Source organism: Triturus cristatus, chromosome 6 (genome assembly GCF_964204655.1).
Source record: "Triturus cristatus chromosome 6, aTriCri1.1, whole genome shotgun sequence".
In the NCBI taxonomy this organism is placed as follows: Eukaryota; Metazoa; Chordata; class Amphibia; order Caudata; family Salamandridae; genus Triturus; species Triturus cristatus.
This window is the reverse complement of record NC_140589.1, coordinates 1,604,775,572-1,604,795,830: the sequence shown is the minus strand read 5'-3', so window position 1 is coordinate 1,604,795,830 and position 20,259 is coordinate 1,604,775,572. Positions and strand designations below refer to the sequence as shown.

The following is a 20,259-nucleotide window of genomic DNA, read 5'->3' as shown; positions in this document are numbered from 1 at the left end:
TGTAATGTTGCCCCTTTCTCTTAGATGGCACCCCCACAGAAGATAGTACTCGTGGTGGTAGTGTAAAAGGGTATTTATTTCGAACTTACGATCGCCAGCAGGAGCGCCGGTACGGAGCTCCGATCCCCTTTGAATTAACGCGCTAATGCGAGTCCAAGATGGCCGCCGACGGAAGTCCGGTGACGTCGCACGTCGTGCGCATCGAGGACTAGACCGCAACACCACACCAAAGTCACCAATGAGTGAGCAGAAGCCGAACAAAGCTGAGTCTGTTTTTTTTTTTCCTTGTTACTGTGGATCCCGCTTCTCATTTCCACGTTGTTGTAGTCTGCTGTTAGCGGCAAGCGGTACAGAAGCGTGGTACATAGACACTGAAACTGTGTGCAGTACTACTCCTTGTGTCATGCTCATTCTCCTGCTACACGCAGGTTGACTTTTATTTACACTTAGTGTGACGCCACAATAAGGTGTGGCAGATCAAACCAACAACCTCATTACATAGATTCCTTTCCACTGATTGTTGCTAGTTTGCACCATGACAGCATACATGCCAGCAGACCCGAGTCAGGCTGCCTGAAACTGCCTCTGCTTTAATAGAGGTCAATGTGACAAATACGATATTTTCTCAGAATCTCTCACTTTCTTGTTCCAAAATGTTGCCGTGTATGTGACAAGGTTGAAAAGGGCTGCAGCCTTTCATTTGTATTTCATTTGGTATACATTGCGAGAGCAAGATAAGATTAAAAATTCGCTTTTACGTTAGCGAGTCAATATTTTATTGTTTGAATAATTCCTAATACCGCTCTAACATCTGGGGTGCCAACACTACCAAGCGTAAACACGGTGCGTCATTTTACCTCAGGGAAATCCCTGGCCTTTCATGGCCGTCGTTTTGCCGAGACAGACACCTTCTAAGGGACTGATGAGCAAATAGTTTCTTCTGGGAACGGGTGCTCGGGGCTGTGAGGGCTCAGGTGAGCCACTCCCTCCCAGGCAGATGCGGATGCTGGCCTTGTGTAAGACACTGGAGGTGAGACCGCCAGGCTCCTCCCCGTGACTCACCTTGGAGTTTCACCCGGGACTGTAGCTATGCGCGTCACCTCCCACTACCAATATATAACCCCCCGGTCTGTGGGGAAGGGTTGTTTGCCGTGGTTGATTGTACTGAGAAGGAGGTCGCTGTGTGAGCAGGTGTAACCCGAGCTTTAGGCGCAGCTGCGAGTTTTATCGCCCCTCCCCTGCACGGCTCGCCTTGTGATCCGAGGGCCGAGAAACCTGTTGGGCTAGTTTCACCTGAGAGCCAGAGAGGAAGGAAGGAAGGCTCCCTTGCCCCCGAGAGCCGACGGAAAGGCCGTCGGACCTTCTAGCCTTCTCCCAAGCGAGACCTCTTTATCCTCGGGGAGAATGAGGGTCCATCTGGGAACTGTGTTGCTGCTGTTCATCGCGGTCGCCTGCGCGCAGGATGGTGAGTACTCTTGTATTTTATTTACTGTTAACCATGTCGGTTTTATTGTGTGAATGGGGTTCGTTTCTGTGGAGCCCAGAACTCTTTGGCAGCTCTTTATTTAGGTTTCTTGATCGACCGCAGAGGGCATGTATCCCGTGCCCTCCCGCTCACAAAATGGCGCTCGGGGCCTGGACCACCGCCCACGCACGGGCCTCCAGTGTGCGGGTTTATTTCAACTGTGCACCGTCGGGGGGACTGGTGCGCAGACGGGCTGGGACTTGATAGTTTCAGTGCCGGATGGTGGCAGACCGGAACCTTTTCTTCACGGTAGAGACTAAGATCCAAACTCCATTTAGGAAAATGGCCAAAGCTCGAGTGAAATGCGCGCGCAGTTGTTGGTATGTTGTACATCGGGCAACCCAAAAAGAGAACCCAGCGTGCTAAATTGTCTATTACGTGAATTGTCCTAGGATGTGGATTTCCTTTTGAATGCGGCGAAGGGGGCTTCATTGTATAAATTAAAAGGCGGGTTGGGGGTCATTTGTTGGTGAATCCTCTTTCAAAGGAAGAGAGCTTAAAACTATTTTTACGGAGGGGGGGAGATACAAGGTCTAACTTGATAACTAGTCGCAAAACCGATTTGCCCTCACTATTGTGTTTTTTTTACTAGCACGTACTTTTGAGCCTAATTTGAACTCTAAAATGTTCTCTTAAAGCACGTAGGTGATGAGGGGAGAAACTTTTCTGTATGTTTGGGTTTTGCCAATTCTTACTAACTATGTAGTCTCCAAAAACGAATCAATTGACTTTGACCTCCTGCACACCACCCTAGACTCGAAGCTCAATGTGAGTGACTTAATGTTTAAAATGGGCTCCGCCCTGGTGTGCTGGGGTGGATGTCATCTGTTTACCTGCCTTTGTTCTGTAAATGGCGGCGCTGTCACATGATCCCAGCCGAGACCAACAGGTTTTCCTCGACCTGGGTGGGACTCGCTGGAAAATGAGTAATTCTGAAAACTTACCTTTGGCTAGTGTCCTTTATTAGATTTCCTTCCTACATGTTCTCATTAGTGGGCCTCCACCTGCAAACTCTTCCCATCAGTATCTTTGATTATTGGTGGTGATTGAGTCTATGCAGGGGAGGTTCTGTTCTTTATCAAGGATTGTTTCTCCAGACCTTACATTAGGATATGTTTGTCTGTCGTGAAAGGGTCGCCTTACCTTTCTCCACTTGTTTCAAGTGGTAAGGTAAACATTTAGCGGTTTCTCGTCTTGGGTTTGAGCCCAAGCAAAGTCGAGTTAATGTATCCAGCCTAGGTTGCTAGAGATTAGTGGCTGTATGTATTGGTAGTTGCAGTCTAGAGTGGACACTGCTTCGCCCGGTTTCCTGACCATACAATCGTTGTTGGTTTTGGGAATGGACGTGAAGCGAGACTTAACAAATGATAGGCTTGTGTATAATGAGCTTGTAGCAGTTCAAACTATTATTTAACGGGTCACCTCTGCCCTGAGATGACTCGATGGCGATTGAATTTGGAGAAGCAAGCACCAGATTATGGTTTCAATAACTAATTTAATCCGCGATAGTAGGAGTGTGCTGTAGACTGATTGTCAAGGCTGGTGAAGAAACGGGGTGACTAGCCTTGGCGAATTAAGTCCACCGGGGAAAGGGGGGTGTTTGTGCACCCCTCGATCTTGGCGGAAATGTTTGCTTCCGTGGTCAGGGTGCAGTGCAGTATCCCGTAGCTGGTCCTGCAGTCATCTTCCACAGTTGTGGTCCAGTTTGGGTCTCTTGGCTCTAGTGCAGTAATCTTCCGCGCGGGTCCTAGTCATTTGTGCATTCTACCTGGTAGATAAACTGACGTCATTGGGTGGAGTGCTGCACGACATTGGGTGGAGTGCTGCAGCCTTGCTTCTGTGGTATCCAGGGATTTCACCCTGAAATATTGGGAGGGTGTTTGTGTCAAACATGAGCTGTCTCGGCAGAGCTTCTTCTAACCTCCTGGGTGTTAAAACTATCCCTTGACTCATTACGTGGCCAATTCAGGGCGACACTGAAAGCAAGAGTAACGAGACACGTTTTAAAATGCACGACTTCTCACAGGACAACACTCCAAGGTGCGTGCAATGGGAAAGGCGAACCCGTTCAGTGTATTATCTGTCACCAGCTTTGCTTCGAAATGTTGGCGAGTTGTCAGGAGTCGCCTGGTAAACGATCAAGCGACATTCAACGCTTGTATGGTAGCGGCAAGTAAATGGAACAAAGAAGCTTTATTTAAGATACCGGCACCTTTACTTGGATAAAAGCGAGATAATCTATCTCCGCAAGAGATAATCAGCTCTTCCACCACCTTAAAACCTTATCTTATTATTGCACGATATAAATCTCGGGTGTAGCTACATCTGAAGGGGTATTAAACGAATACAAAGGTGTGAGCTGATCACATGGGACGCTGCACGTCACATTCGATGTGCTGAAGGCGACCAGTATTGCTATAAACAATTCCGTTTTTCTACCTTGAAAGGGTGAAATGCTAATCCAGCCTGTCAGCATTGGGGCTTCTGACGCGGTATACTTACGAGTGCTGGCAGTGAGGTCACTCACTCTGAAGCTTTGACATTTCTATCACTAATCAGCAGATGTTGCTTTTTATCATTGGCACTCTAATAGACAATAGCCTGAATAGACCCCTTTGGGACTTAAACCTCTGTTTTGGAAATACGCCCCCCCAATCAGCAGAAATCTAAACTATTTTGCTGATTTACTTCGAAACCAATTACATGACATGTAAAAACCACATTTGAGCTCGTAGAGGGTCTTTTCCTGTAATTGGCCCTGAAATGGCATTACAAAATATTTTTGCTTTCTCACCCTATGTGAGTGGCTCCTACGGTTCTTGGTTTATTTTAAAATCCTCATTTGTCCAAATAGCTGTCTATAATGGACCATGACAATACCAAGGTCATATTTTTAAAATAGCTTTGGCAGTGTATTGTCCTGCTGGACTTGTTCTAGTGTCTCGCCATGTACTAGTTTACTAGCCACTACCGGCCTTTACACCCATCCAACACAGGCATCCCCTGTCGGGTCACCCAACCAATAAGAGCCAGAGTGACTGCTTGGGGCCAGTTTGTTACCATAAACATGCCTGTCATTATGGCAGGTGCATTAGGGCCCAAGATACTACAATGACTATTGGCAGGTCTGACCCCGCATGTGTCGGCTGCCATTTGCCTCAAAGTAAGGGCCAGTGCAAGTTCATACTAGCTTAAGCACCCGCAAGCTACCCCTTCTGCTGCTGTCCCTTCCAGTAAAGGGCAGGGGGGCTCCAACATGGCATGGCGCATCTGCAACGGACTACCCCAACCAAGCGCGGAGTAATTTCACCTTATAAAGGCAGCGGAACGAAAAACAAGATCAAGGTGAGGGCAGGACGTCGCAAAATGAAGTAAAGTTGCTCGTTACCTGGAGCGCTTACTGAGCGGCATAATCTGGTGTGGTGCCGTGCAGCCTGAATAAGTCACCCCCACCCCTACACATGAAGTGCCTGCATGGGAGAAGATGGCACCAACCTGAGGACATGATGCACCAATCGCCCACTGAGAGGAGGGCTGCACGAATAGGCAGCACAGCGGTGAGAAGAGCAGCACCGTTCCTTCGGTGATACTGGAGTACATAGGCTGCTAGCAAAGCCTCTAGGCAAACTCCCAGTGCAGAGCAACTGCCACAAATTGGTCAGCCAATATCACTGTTTGAAGCAGCTACGAGCAGCATCAACCTGGCACGGTCAGACAAAAGGCAAGCCACCCTGCCACAGCAGCATTAAAAGAAGCTGCTGCAAGAGAAGCTGCAAAGGGTTTCCATTTCATGAGACTGCTGCAGCCTATGAACAGAAGCGTTGTAGTGCCAACTAGTTGTTACTGGTGAGTACTGCGCCAGCAGCAAGTCTATTTTGTTGTGTGAAGGGAATGGCCCTCTGCAACAAGAGACTGCCATGGCCAGAGAGGTGGCTGCAGCGCCACCTACCGGTCGCTTGTTGGCACCAATGCATCTCTCCCAGAGAGCATGTAGGAGTAGTTGCCACCAAGGAGAAGTGCTCTGGCAAACAGACGTACACTCCAGCCCGCACCAGAATGAATGCTTGAATGGTGAGTGGATCCCTGGTGACCCAGAGACTGAGTAGACTTGTGCAGTGGGTGACATGCCCCCTGGTGGCTGCCTAGTGTGTGAGGAGAGACTGAATCTCTGCAGAGGAAGTGCCCTCAGAAGTCGACCGCTGCTTCTGGGACCGCACTGAACATTTGAGTCACAGCAAGATTACCAGATAAAGGGAGAAGTGAGCGTTAAGCTCCCCCATAGCTATCTGCCGCCACTGCAGGCGAGGAGTTATGGACTGCGAGCGTCCCACAGTGGCCGTCTGATGCCACCATATGACAAAAGCAGGTACTCAACGACCCAGCTGACTGCAGTATCTCAAAGGGCACAGGGGCAATGTATGACTGCACGCGAGGGCCCCCTGAGAAAAGAGGCCATCTGGTGAGATTGTTTGACAGCCCCTGAAATTAGACAACTGAGAGAACAGAATTCACTAATCTGCTATACCTAGTAGCAAATGGCTACCGCTGGCCTGTCGTGGCGCAGGTCACACTGATTGACTGACCCTGCCAAGCATGCCCGCACTTAGGCTGGACCAAGTGCTTTGTTGGCATAGTCTTATGGCGCAAGCACTACACCCATGACTAGAGAAGCCTGAAGCAAGGTGACCCTCCATCCAGGGAGCGGAGCTCCTAGAAGATCCCTGAGGATGGGACAGTTCCTGCAAGAGGTCCATGAGAAAAGATTCATCTTACAGGGAGCCGTATGCGGGCATCCTCATAGACCATGTCAATCATAGAAAGGGCCTGGTTCCCTGCCAGGTGATCACAAAATATGTTAATGCCATGAGGAGGAAGCCTTGCACTGCACCCTACAAGACCAGTAAGGAACTTCCTGTCATGAATGCAGGAATGACAGCATCTACACCAGTGGTCAAACTTTGCAATATCTTTCCTACCTCCTCACACCCCCCTCCCCTTGTGGGGGGGGGGGAAATCATCCCCCCTCAATTTTTTTATAATTCTATTAAACTGTCAGTTTAAATAGGTATAGACTTGTATAAACATTGCAGTAAAGTTATGTTACTGTTTTACAAATGCAATCAAATACATGATTGCTAAACATAACGTTCTGGTCAGGCAGGCCTTTCTAACATGTGCAAAAGTATCCACAGTGTGAATATTAGAAACTGGGGTGAGGTTTTGGAGGATATTTAGAGTCCCTTTCCTTTTGACACCTTCTCCCAGCAAGAATATAAATGACAAAAGTTGTTGGTGATGGCGCATTGCAGAGCAGCTTGCTGCCGCTCGTTGTTTTCTGCTTAAAACAAAGGCATGTTATCTGCATAATGCTTCTTTTGGCCAGAGCTTGGCACCACCCCCCCTGGGATCACTTGAGGCCCCCCAGTTTGAAGACCCCTGATCTACACCCTACCTGTGCTAGCATCACTCCACAGTGGACCAGAGACTATTTAGGGATTATCCCAAACACTACCTTAAGACTGTCGCTCATCTGCCCATTACGGGCTTGAGGAGAGTCTCGTTCTCAGCGGGAAGCTGCCAGCACAGCAAATAAAAGGAGACTTCTTACATAGTGATCCTGAATTGCACCTAGAATACCTTGTAGAGTAGAAGAAAGATACAGAAAAAGCTGCAGACCGGATCCATTAAAGCACCCCGGTCTCCACTGCTCCACGAAGTGGCTGACTCGTATGCAAGAAGACTCCCAACCCTACAGAATGGTCTGTGCCGGCGAGTATTCAAAGAAAGGAGAAGATGCGCAGTCCAACAAACGTGACAGAGCTGGCAGGAGGTCCCAGTGAGGAGAACTGATGCCACATGGCAGGATGACAATCTAGAAACAAGAACAGTGGCAGCATGTGACACGAACCGTCCCACTGAAGGACTGGATGACCACAGATGAGTAACAGCACAAGATCACAGGGTAAATAAGCCATGGACTCTTGCCACTACTGGAGAGTGCACCTGCAAACACAAGCCAGCCAACGAGGCGGAGCGGCATCCTGCGACAGCCCAGCAGGAGGAACAAACATACAGTCTGCAACTACAAACTGCCCATTCTTCCCAGCACGACCATCCGTTCCCAAGCATCTGCTGCTTGAGACAGTTGACATCTCTGTTCAAACTCTCATACCAAGGGAGAACCCCACCAGCGAAGGCGCCGAACTACATGGCCGGAGTCCCTCCAGTCACCTTTACTCCATGCCACACCACCTGTCATCCAGGCCATCACATGGCAACCACACAATCATTGATATATGCAGCACCCATTCCAACGAAGGAGCAACTCTTACCAGGGTGGAGACGTACACTGGCAAAGCATCAAACTGCAGCACCCTAGGTAACGTGCGAAACTAAGTGTCCAGAGAATATCCGATAGCCCACCAGCACTTGGGTCCAGTTGGTAAGCACTCTGACCATGTATCATCCACCCTTGTGGTTTGCACAAGCAACTCAGACGTGATTCTGCCAGTGATCCTGCAGCGGCCCACAAGCTGACCTTCACTGTCATATGCCAACCCTGCTAAAAGGGCATCCATGATCTGCACGAAGGTACGAGATGGTCTGAAAGCTACTCCATCGAGTGGTAGGTACCGAGTAGTCCTGGGGCATCAGAGGAATAAGTCACAAACCTAGTCTGACATACCAGTCCAGAACAGAATTGTCTGTTTCTCTGTTGGTAGTGCACCTTTGAATTCTTGCACTTGAGATCAAATTGGATATGGGGCCAACAATATCCGCCAATCTGAGCATTTGAATGCAAGGTTGATTTTGACCTGGTAACCCATGACCCAATGTTTTGGTGAAACGTGTGTGGTCAGAGGATCACGACATGCCCATACTTAACTTGAACTTAACAGTTCCTCCCCCCTACTTGAGGAAAGACAACCGCCGAGGATGGTTAACTCCAAGATTTGAAATGCCTCTTCTGAAATGTAAAGCGGGGAGGAGACTCCTGTGCTGTGAAACAGAGGGCGGGCATGACAGCTAAACATGCCTGCTTACATGAAAGATGTAAATGTGCTCCCTTTTCAATTTGGCAAATGTAAAATGACGCTTATAAGCCGGTTTTGACTTTTAATTGCCGAAATCACGTGAAGCTTCTTGGTGATGGATTATTCTTTTTAAGTGGTATTGCATGTGAGTTACCAGATTCAGTCTGGCACCTCCTATCACTTAATTTACACTACTCCACTGCACCAACCAGGATTAATTCCGCAGCGATTAACTTGCATTTATTTTTCTTTTAGGCTGTTATTAAATATGTCGTTACTTAAAAGTGAAATAGTGAAAGTTGCGGAATGTTTTGTTTCTTTAGCCGTGACCTTTCCCCAGCCCACATTGCATGCAGCATAAGGGTTCCCATACTTATTGTTGTGTTTTTGCGCCTTGACCACTGGGAGTGTCGAAGGGTTGTTTTTCAGGACTGACAGTGTAGTTTGGACACCTTCTGGGAGGAAGGGCATGGATTGTTCTGTTTGGGAGGAGCATCGACTGGGACTCGATCACGGCTGGTTTTACAGGCGTTGCCGGTTATGGTGGTGGTTGGAGCAGCAGTGTTGTACCTGCTGCACTGAACACTGGGCGTAACTATTGAACCCGCGTATTGCTTGTCATATTATAGACCCATGTCGCAGTAACCTGCATACGTACACACGGGCACTATATTTTATTTCCGGTGTTTACAAACATGCCAGCATTGGCCTTTCTACCTGACCCTCGGTCCCCTCGTTTTTCTGGAAATGGCCTAGCCTATTTTTAGTTAGATTTGAAATATCTGATTTCTGGAGCTAGGCTAATGGCTATTATGACAACACCAGTGTACAGTGTATAAACAAAAGTTGGTGGTTTATTTTTCAGTAATTCTAAAGTGTCTTGGCGGGTCTGAATACTTGCCCTAACTTTGCATTAGAATCCAATCTGTTCCCTGGCGGTGTACGTTACGTGTAGCGCAAAATTAAATTGATTTTATTTCAGGAGTCTTATCTGTTTGTGTAAGCAGGATGAATTCATGTCCTCTCATGTTAGTCTACATCAGCAGTCCTCGTGCAGCAGTTACCCATCCATCGTTTGCACAGGTGTTCACGGGCTTTTTATTTTGTTTGTACCCAAAGGCTCTTGAGTGCGGTTTGTCACAAGACGTTCATTTTGTGCACTTGAAACCCTGTAACCATTGTGCTTTTCATCTTTCCAGAATGCAAATGCGCATCGCACAGTCGAGCAATATGTTCTGGAACGCCTCCCGATTGCAGTTGCAACTTTCCAGTGGGATCAGAAACTCCTAGTGTCAACTGTAATAAATGTAAGTATATTTCAGCTTAATTTTGCCTTCTGTTCCATAAAACCTTGCCAAATGTTCCTGAATATGTTTACGCTAACACCATGGGACTGGGAGGCAGAGCTTGGGGTATGTCCGCCTAATAAATAAACTAATAGATACTCCACGTAATGTGAGGAACCACCATAATGTTCAGGGGCTGTAAAAAAAAAAAAAAATCCAAGGGCGACATCCCACACCCACTTGGGGAGTTGCAAAATGTTCCCCTCTGCACTTACCCTAATCTATAGACCCTCATCAGCACTCGTAGTTCTCTAACTCTTACACCTCAAACACTATTGGGCTTTGTAGCCCACACTTTCACCCTTTTGAGTGTCAGTGTGACGAGGAGTCTGTTGCTGAAGCATATCACCCAGTGCTTGCTTTAGGGGTGTGTGACAAGTGCAGCCACACCTGGCTATGACATGGTTATGGGGAGAGGGAGTGAGACTGTATGCCAACTGCATAGTATGGGTTACAACGTTACCTTTTTTTATTACCCACTCTTTGATTTTCTATTCCAAATGTTGCCAGGGATCATGTGCACCCTATATACGAGCTTGATTCTTATTATACATAAAGCAAATTTTTCGTAAATAAAACGTTTTTTAATTCAAATAGGTTTGTTAATTCTTTTTCTCCAAATAACAGTGATCATCACGGGCAGCTTAAAACGCTGGTTAAATCTTACGGCATTGAAGGTTCACTGCAATAGCAAAAGGATAGGGGGTATGAATTCGCCAGGTTCCTTTGTGCAAGGGACAAACATACAGTAGTTATGACATGTGAAGAGTTGGGTAGCGTTAGCCATAAGGTGTATTTGTGTAGAGTTCACCTTTACACCAGTGAGGCAAATTGAACATTTTTTTTTTTGTGTGTACATCTGAGATAGTGAACTTACATATTTGAAGGTGCTTTCCTATGTGATAATGCTTATGATCCTGGAAAGGGGTGTCTTTGCTCGTTTGGCCCATGTGACGTGCTGTCATGCCGCCTTTTTCTTCCAAACATATCTGAATTCAACTTTATTTTGTTTCAGTACTATCAAAATGTTGGCTGATGAAGAGAGAATCCATTGGTGGAAAGGATGGCCGGCGACCAAAACATGACTTTACTGTTATAGACAATGATGGCCTCTACAATCCAGACTGTGATGTCAATGGTACCTTTAAAGCAAAACAGTGTAATGGCACGGATCTTTGCTGGTGTGTCAACAGTGCTGGAGTCCGAAGAACTGATAAGATGGACAAATCCGACAAAAAACTAAAGTGCGACCGACTTGTCAGGACATTGTGAGTGAGCTACATTATGCATGCCAACTGGCTGAGCTGTGTCTGCTGAACTTTTACCTTACCACAGTTCTCTGTCGTGCTGCTGAAGTGCAGTAGTCTGGAATCTTGCCAGTTTCTTTTCTCCATCTGTCTTAAACAATTGCTTATCCATTTATGGATCTCTGCTCTTAAGTTTTGCGTGAAGAGTTCCCATGTTTGTTTCCTTTTTATTAGCTTTTGTGAAAGGGACCTTTAGCATTTGACCAGCCATGTTGCAACTTGGTCACCTTGCCTTTTTTGTATTTTTCAGCTGGGTGGTTATTCAAATGAAACTGAATGACTCTGCACCTGCGAATCCAACCGAAGAAGCTGCTTTTAAGGCGTAAGTCAACTTGGTGTATAACTGTTCTGTATCACTTTGCTTTTATCATTTAGACAGGGGAGACCACGCTGCCATCTCTGCAAATTGTGAATAGAGTGTAGTACATGGGTGTAGGCAGACTCCGTTCTAATCCCTTTTTTGAGAGGTCATAACTTATGCTGGGGTTACTCTTGTTCCGGAATTTTTTTCAGTGTTTTCGGTCTTAAACAATTGCGTTCATTCATTCACTTTGCTCTGTTTATACTTTTGCCTGCTCCTTAAAACTCCTCATGTGACTGAATTGTTTTATGCTTGGTATGTGGGTTTTCACTGTTTAGATCACTTGCCTCCTACATCGTTTTGGGCACTACATTACTTAAATAGCCATCTTGTGAGGCAGTTTGTCTAAATGCATGTTTGCACCCCATTCTGGATGGTCACGGAAGTAGTTTCGGGGGGAAAATAGGTGGGGTAGTTTAGAGGCAGTGGGCTTTAAATAACTGGGACCATATCACAATATCCAGGTAGTTTCTTGCGAAAGTTGGTGTTTAACTTGTGCGCCGCACATACTGGAACTTTGAGGTATTTGATGTCTCTTAACTATAGGTACATGCAAGTGGTGCAGTTTGGATTGCACTTGTGATCCCTTTTCCCAAATGGCAGAATTTTATATTGGTACAATCTATTCTTTTGGCAGGGCTCTCACAAACGCAATCACCAACCGCTACAAGTTGCCTAAACAACATGTTAATAACATTGAGGTAAGAAACCTAGCTCATCAGCTCTGTATTAAATGTCTAGCTTGTACTGCTCATCCTAGGCCAGTTTAACTGATCAGTGTGTTTGTGTCCATAAGGAAAGGTATGGCGCTACAAGCAGGTGACTGCAAAAGGGGTGCCTATTAAGAGTTAAAAATGTAACCCTCTTGCTTTGGGCTGGGGAGCTTGGACAAGAATGCAACACTGGGCTCGTAAAACCAGTGAGGGGAGGCGTCCCTATATTGAAGTGTCCTAAATCCCTATCTTGTTGGTTGGAAACCTGGCTAACTTTAGAATTGTCTAGCTAACCACAAACTATTTTGAGTGGATTTTAGTAGACTTTATGTTGAGAAATGCTTTAGTGTATTCTTGCACATACGGGTAACCCATAACCATTCAAATTCATCTTTAGTTTAGGCAGTAACCTTTCTGTCTGCTACTTTATGCAAAGTTAACTATTTTTCCTTTGCAGTTTGAAGGTACATACGTCTATGTTGATCTGAAGCAAAATGCTAGTGAGAAAGGCTTAACGGACCCAGACATTGCAGACGTAGCTTATTACATGGAAAAAGACGTAAGTGCTCCATCCGTTAAATTAGACAATCTTATGGGGTTGTTTTTGAAGGGCTTGAAGCACAACCTTGCACATGATCGAAAATGCATTTGAGACAACTTGAGGGTTTGTGTGGGAATGGGTAAATGAGTAAACTTGAATTGTGGAATATTGTCAGTTTCACTAAATGTATTTTGTGGTTGCAAGTTCCAAATGAACAGATTGGTTGTGCGGTTATGTTTTGCATTGAGATCTTTGTAGTCTACTGAGCCATTTTGCCTACTTAAATGGATCGTTGAGAACCATCCACATGGCCGACGTCCACTGCTGCAGCCAGCTAGTATAAGATCTAGGAGCCTCTTAGTTCAAAATCTAAAACTTCTTATGGCTTGAGAGCTTGAATAATAGGCCTGATTCATTGTGTGCAACTGCTTACTTTCGGAAATGTATTTGTAGCACATATGCCTTTTCTGTACTGTCTTTAATATTTAAAAAGAATTCTGATATTTTTAAAGCTGGCTTTTCTAGTGGCAAGACCCCAAAAGCTGTTTTCACTGGCAGGGCTGTTGCTGGATTCTAGAGAATTTTAAATTGCATATTATCAACTTTGGTCTAGAACTGTAACTATTTTTGTCAAGGAACCGCTAAATTAGCAGTTCAGACTATTTTCACAATTTAAAGTAAAATTCATTGGTCCTAAAATAACTATTTTCACAATTTAAAGTAAAATTCATTGGTGAGTTGGTCCTAAAATAACTAACTTTTAGAAAGTTAACTTTCCCTGCCTTAAGCTAATTTGCATTAGCCTGGCTGCAAGTGCTTGACCCTAATGGAAGTGTGAAAACTGCCACAGAGCAATGGCTTGAGCCTGGTGTCTGGATTGACTGGGGGTGGAGCATAGATTCCCATCGGCCCAGGAGTGAATTTGGGTGGACTCATGAACTTCATTAACTTGAAAGGGACACATTTGAGGCCTCCACATTGTTTTATTTTAAGGTGAAGCCTGAAGATAGGAAAGCCTTTGTTCCCAAGGCCCACACTAAGTGGGCTGGCTTAAAACCCAGTAGGTGGAAAGCTACTTCCAGGACTAGTTTGGAGGCAACTGCTAATGTCCCAGACAATACTTAGAAGGAGCAACTGCTAATGTCCCAGACAATACTTAGAAGGACTCTGCACAAGTGGGCTATTCCCCCCCCCCCCCCCAACCTTGCTTGTGATGCAATATGGGGTAGTTTGCAGTCTTGCAAAGAGGAACTGCTGTTAAGTGGGAAAGGTCCCTGGGAACTAAGTTAGCACCCCCACCAACCCACAGCCACCAGCTTATGGCCACCATAAATGACAACCCTGCACCATTTTCTTCATACAAAATCTTTCTTTTTCGTTGGTTTGAGGCTGCAGAAAGCTAAGGCTGGCTTTGGCATGCAATATTTTGCAAAAACCTACAAAAGCCCTCTAACCCCATCACTGCAAATATTTGATTTGTATCTATTCTCTGCTGTGAATGTAATTAAAAACGAGCTAATTAAAGTTTTTATTTTTTTGCTAAGTTGGGATAAAGAATTGACATTCTCATATTTTCCCAAACTAATTACTATAAGCTGAAACATTCGTCCAGCTAGGTGTATTTCCAGTAAAACGGAATGTGTATTGAATGTAGAATTGAAAATCTTACAGATTATTCAAGAAAATTGCGCTTTGCAGCCAAGAGTTTAGAAACAGTTTGAATCTTGTTTTTAGCACTAGTTTATCATGACATTGGTAGTGACCAGGACTGTGCTCTGTACACGGAGTAACAGACCATCATTTATGTGATGTTCACCCCAGCAATTCAGGCAGAAGAACAAATCTGTACAATTAAGTCAGTGGGCATTACCAGTTTCTGATTTACTCGCTCAAATTCAATTGCCCACAAACTGAATTCACTGAACTTCAGTTTAAAACAGTTTCCTCTGAGTCTCCTCCTTTTACATGCCAGTTTAGTACATTTTTATTTAAGAAATATCTAGACTAGCTGTGCAAGTATGTGCCTGCCTTTAGTGTTGGTTGGCCTGTGATCATGTCTGCAAATTCTGGATGTTAATTTATTTTCTCCTAACTGCAGATCAAAGGGGTTTCGCTGCTGCCACTTGACAACAGGTTTGACATTGTTGTTAACGGAAAGTCTGTGGGAGTTAAGGAGCCACTGATATCTTACATTGATTCAGAGCGCCCAGAGTTGTCCATGAAGCATCTGAGTGCTGGTATCATTGCTGTCGTCGTTGTGTTGCTAGTGGCCATTGTTGCTGGTATTGTGGTATTGGTAAGTAGTGATCAACAATGATTCCCTAAATTTTCTATATGACTCTCTCCTTAAATTACTTCTCTTGCCTAACTTGGCCCATATTTTTCCACCCATTTCTTTGTATGTAGTTAAACTGAACATTTACTGTACTCCTAACATGTATCCTGTTTTGTCAAATCTACTACCAGCGGGACAGACTCCGATGTAGCATTCCATTTCTGAATCTTTTTGAAAGCAAAAATACTTAACGATCTTAGTTTCCAATAACAATGTTGCTAGTTCTGAATGTATGTTGTATAGCTCTGTTTGCTGCCTTGAGCTATGTGGCACAAGCAGGCATGTTCCAATTGGAGGGAGAGCTGGAAAATGAAGAAAATACAGATTTAACTATTTCCTGCTATATTTACCCCAATAGCTCCAAACCTGTTCAGCTGATTGTGTACGTTTGTTTCCTCCAGCTAGTGGAACTAATCTGGCCATGAAGTCCTAATCTTCTAAAATAAGTCTCTTGCACTGGCTTCACTATTGTGTAGCCGGAAGATCTTAACCATGTTGGGTTGTAATTCTGCTAGCGTTAAACTAGGCTACTTCAAAATGTAAGTGAAAGACTGACTTGGATGCCTTTATTTGGAGATGGTGTAGTGAACTATTGCCAACCTTGGAGTGGCTGTGTCACCAAGCTACTTCAGAACTTGCAGTGACCTGGAAACTTTCCCTGAAACCCAGTGGCTGTGGTATGGGCATGTTCTTGACCATTCTGGCTGCAGTATTACTGACTGTCCCTGACATGCCGCTTGTTTACTCCACAGATATATAGTCTTAAAACCTATTAACTGCAGTGCTTTTTAATGAGGTGTTATCATGTATATTGGTCCCAAGATGGCTGCCAACACTTCTTGGATGAAGTAATGACAGCCAATCAGATCTCACGATGTGTGGTTAGGCTCCGCCCAGATATATCTATCTTTTTAACTCTAATTTTCTCAGGAACTACTGAATGGATTTACACAATTTAAGCAAAAGGCACGAGTCTGAACTGAGGACTACCTCTGTCAAATTTGGTGTAATTCCGTTCAGCAGTTCGGGCTGTAGCTGTGTCAACAGGTCCTATGGGAAAATGCATGGGGAAAACTTGTTTTGGGACCCCCCCCTTTTTTCTCGGCCCTGCTTGACGAATCACCGTGAAATCAGGATAGGAGTGGACCGGAGCTGGCAAAAAGTTTGGAAAATTTCACAAAGATCGTCAATCTGCGCCAACATTATTCCAAATGGAATGTTGCGGAATTCCTATGGAAAAGGGGTCCTAACTATAAAACTTCACCCCAAAATATATAAAAACCCCATATCGCCCACTGTATGGTGGGGCGAGAGCCAACCACGAGGCTCACACCTTTCGATAGGGCCTGTGCACATGACCCAATTTAAGCAAGTTTCACCACGGGTAATTATCGTGAGGGGTAGATATACTAGTGGCCCCATGGGGAGAAATTTATTTAGCTGTTACCACAGTCCACTTGGATCAGCTGAAAGGTTGAAATTTGAATCCTTTTGGAAACCTTAATTAATGCTCTGGGCCTATATCACCTAAAACTGGAGTAAACTTTGATTAGAGTTTTCCTTTGGACAGGATCAAAGTTTGGTCACAGGACTTGCAAAATCCCAGAATGTTGAATAATACCCAGTTGGAAAATCATACTTATTACACTCCCAGCAAAAATAGCATATCTGCTTACAAAACTACAAGAAGGGCCGCTCTGGAAATGAAATCAGGCGTTGAGACACTGAAATTACCTTTCTTTATTAATCGCACATTTTGTAAAGGGTCATGTACAGACATTCCAGGTTGATAGACTTTTACTACAGAGGCATAGTTTATACTTCTAAAATGGACGTTACATGCATGAACTGGGGTGAGGTAGTATTGAGCTTGATAGTTATGGGGTGCCCGACTAGTTGATCTAGCTCAAGTATAGAATTAAGGGGGCACATGCATCAAACCATTTTGCGATCCCAAACCGTGCGAATCGTGATATACGCCTGTTTGCGATCGCAAAATGGCCTTTTCTGATGAATGTACCTGTTTTTGTAATTAAGGAAATCACAATTTTTTGCGATTCCCTTAATTGCGAATGCAGTTTGGGAATCGCAAATTACCATCAACTTGAAGTTGATGGTAATTTGCAATGCCTTTGTAAAATGAGAAATGCATTTTTCAAAGTGCATTGTGGTGCACACACATGCCCTTAGGGCATGTGTGTGCACCACAAGTGCATGCCTACCTTTTTTGGGGGGTTCATCAGGGTGACCTTGTGGCCCCCTTGCACCCTTCAAATTGCATTCGCAATTTGTGAGTACCTGTTTGGTACTCGCAAATTGCGCATGCAATCCCATTCATTAAATGAATGAGAAGCCATTCCTTAATTGCGAGTCGCAATTAAGGAATGTGTAGGGAACGCAATATTTTTTTTTTTTTTTTTTTGCGATTGCTATATGCAAAAGATTTGTGATTCCTAAATTGCGATTCCTGAATCTCAATTTAGGAATCGCAAATCCTTACTTTGATGCATGTGGCTCTAAGACTTCATGATTTTGGCAGCCCATAGTTACTGTTGCAAATGGCGTCCAATTTGTTTGATATAGTTGTGTTTATTTGCTAAAATAGCTTCTTTTTTTTTTCTTTTTAAAAGGTGCTTACCAGAAGAAAGCGTGGGCAATATCAAAAAGCTGAGGTATGTTGTGGCTACTTTTTATGTCTGCTACCAACAGTTGGCAAGGCCGGTTTACAAAACATTACATATGTCGGGGTTTTGCCAGTTACTGGGTGGCTTTCTTTATCTCCCTTCCCTGCTCTTGATTCGATGGCTTTGTCTGTTCAACTGAAATTATTCCAGTCTGTGTTCTGATCTATATGATCTAGATTTATCCCGCCTTTGATAAAGCTTGCTTTCCATGGGAGTGGCTTTTCTCCCTCTCCGTAAACTCATCTCTTAATTTGCCAATCCCACTCATCCCCTGTCACCTCACAACCTTTTTGCTGCCCTGTTACCCACCATTTTCAAATTGTTTGGACCTTTGAAGAGTGCTGTGAATGCATGGCCAAAAGGCAACCCCAAATGGGATTGTTTTCACAAATTTGCCTCAAGGATGGATGAGCATGCATCTGTTGTGGATTTTGAATTCAACACCATCCAAGTTGGCCCCCACAGATGTGTGCACACATCAGTCCTATAGGTTAGCATAAATAAAACTTTGGCAAAGCCAATAGGTTTCACAGACCTGTTGGCTTTTCCATTGCTTGCTAAGCTTAAATTGTCAATTTAATACGATTAAACTCTTGATGTCCATGGTAAAATGACTTCTAACCATGACTAATGTTACTATTGTGTCTAAAACCTTTGTAGCCAACATTTCATTATTAACATCGCTTTGACTTGATGCTGACCTATTGCATTTTTCACTTGTTTGTAGGTGAAGGAAATGGGTGAAATGCAGAAAGAACTGACTTCGTAATCTGCAGTAGTGCATTGGTTGTTGCCGATTTCGTCTGTAGGACTGGGGGACTATATAAGAAGTTTGGTTGTAGGACACCTTTACTACTGTTTTTGGAAGATGCATAACTTGTTTTAATGAGTCCTAAAAGTTTATATAGTATAACTATTTTACCAAGAGTCTACCACCATCCACATCCATTAATGTTTCGCATCTTTTGTACTCTGGTTTTGAAATAAGGCTGGCTTATTTGTACAAGTGAAGGTTTTTGTTTTATGTTTGTAAATACTGATAGTGAAACTTTTTTTTATGTAAACTTCAATAAACCTTTTTTTAAGAAGGGTGTTTCTTTAATTTCAACTATTGCTCAATACATTGACATTTTTGACTGGTATCAGTGATCCAATGGCGTTTGAAAATGGATTCATGGCACAACATAAAAGGTGCTATAAATGTTTATCTTTATTATGTGAACCTGCTTATCATTAGCCCAACTTCCCCTAGACCTTTCCGTAGTGCCCTTAGCCCATCTTTGCTCTCTTGAATTTCACAGCTTCTCCTTGATATGCATAATTGTGGCCTTCTGCCCTATACAGTGGAAAGTATTAAATCTGCATGCATTTAGATTAACATACCAATACTCTTGCTCAAGGCTATTCCTCTTTTTGCCCAAGGAAGTCTGTAAAGCAAATCTCCAAATGGCTCAGCCATATCGCTTGTACCTTTTTAGGTCTCGCCTAGCGCTGCAGCCCAAAAGCGCTGCCATCCGTTTGCGAGGCATGCAGAATACACTATAGTGGGGGAAGCTCTGCCCACACTCCGCCCGTCTTTTGGATTGGCTTAGATCGTAAATGCTGCCTTCTGATTGGTTTTTAGCGTTTTAGTCCCTCCTCCTGGTGGCCATGTTCTCATTTGTATCCTTCCATGTCTGTCAGCCCCTTTACTTTAAAAACAATTTTGTTTCCGTGGCTCACCCACTTCCATTTCGCAGTCATAACTTCTGGGGCCCCCCCGCACTCCCGTCTTAAATGCAATAGGGCTCTCGTAAATGCTAGTCCCCCCCCCCCCCCCAATGGCAGCAGCAGTACGCGTCGCTTCCGCCTTGCTCAAGCCACCCTGGAGCCCACACCTTCCTTTAAATATTAATTTTAACACAGCTGCCCTGCAGCATTAAAAGTGCGCGCACAGCACGCTCAATATAATCACAACATGTTGTCCTGACTGCAATGGGACAACACTTCTGTTTTCCAGACATTTGGCGCGCATGCGTACTATGTACTGCATCGCGCGCATATCCAATGTTGTTAACTGTTTATATTGTGTGCTGTGCGCACTTTCAATGCTGCAGAGACAGTCAACAATCTCGTTAATTGCCATCCTGGGCCGGCGACGCCACGGGCTGTGGGGACACAGGCGCTGGTTGCTCCTCCTGGCAGTGCTGGAGCTCAGGTGGGGGTTACTGGTGCTCATATGAAGGGGTGCTGGCAGGGACTAATCTCCAATGCACCCAGTGCCATCGGAGGACGCCGGCAGCTTATGGAAACAGACTGGTGTACGAGAAGGACCGCTTAATGAGGCTACTTTGGGGGAGCTGGGCCGGGCAATTAAGTTGAACTTGCGGAGCGCACCAAGGAAGAGGCAAGCATGAGCCAGCACCATTTCAAC

The 20,259-nt window shown here is 44.8% G+C and overlaps 1 protein-coding gene across 1 annotated transcript; it reads left to right on the top strand.

The window, feature by feature from the left end:
- Positions 1-981: 981 nt before the first annotated feature.
- Positions 982-18,934, top strand: EPCAM (epithelial cell adhesion molecule). The gene is made up of 9 exons (XM_085612742.1): positions 982-1,465; positions 9,759-9,866; positions 10,921-11,173; positions 11,463-11,534; positions 12,211-12,274; positions 12,744-12,845; positions 14,926-15,123; positions 17,793-17,834; positions 18,574-18,934. Exons 1-9 carry the CDS (start codon positions 1,405-1,407, stop codon positions 18,613-18,615), a joined length of 942 nt encoding a protein of 313 aa, XP_085468868.1. The 5' UTR covers positions 982-1,404; the 3' UTR covers positions 18,616-18,934.
- Positions 18,935-20,259: the final 1,325 nt, after the last annotated feature.

What these genes read in the sequence shown, in the direction of transcription:
- EPCAM (XM_085612742.1), top strand. Translation starts at nt 1,405, where the DNA reads ATGAGGGTCCATCTGGGAACTGTGTTGCTGCTGTTCATCGCGGTCGCC. An exon ending in GGTCGCCTGCGCGCAGGATG is followed by an intron (nt 1,466 to 9,758) that starts GTGAGTACTCTT and finishes TCATCTTTCCAG; the next exon opens with AATGCAAATGCGCATCGCAC. An exon ending in TAGTGTCAACTGTAATAAAT is followed by an intron (nt 9,867 to 10,920) that starts GTAAGTATATTT and finishes ATTTTGTTTCAG; the next exon opens with TACTATCAAAATGTTGGCTG.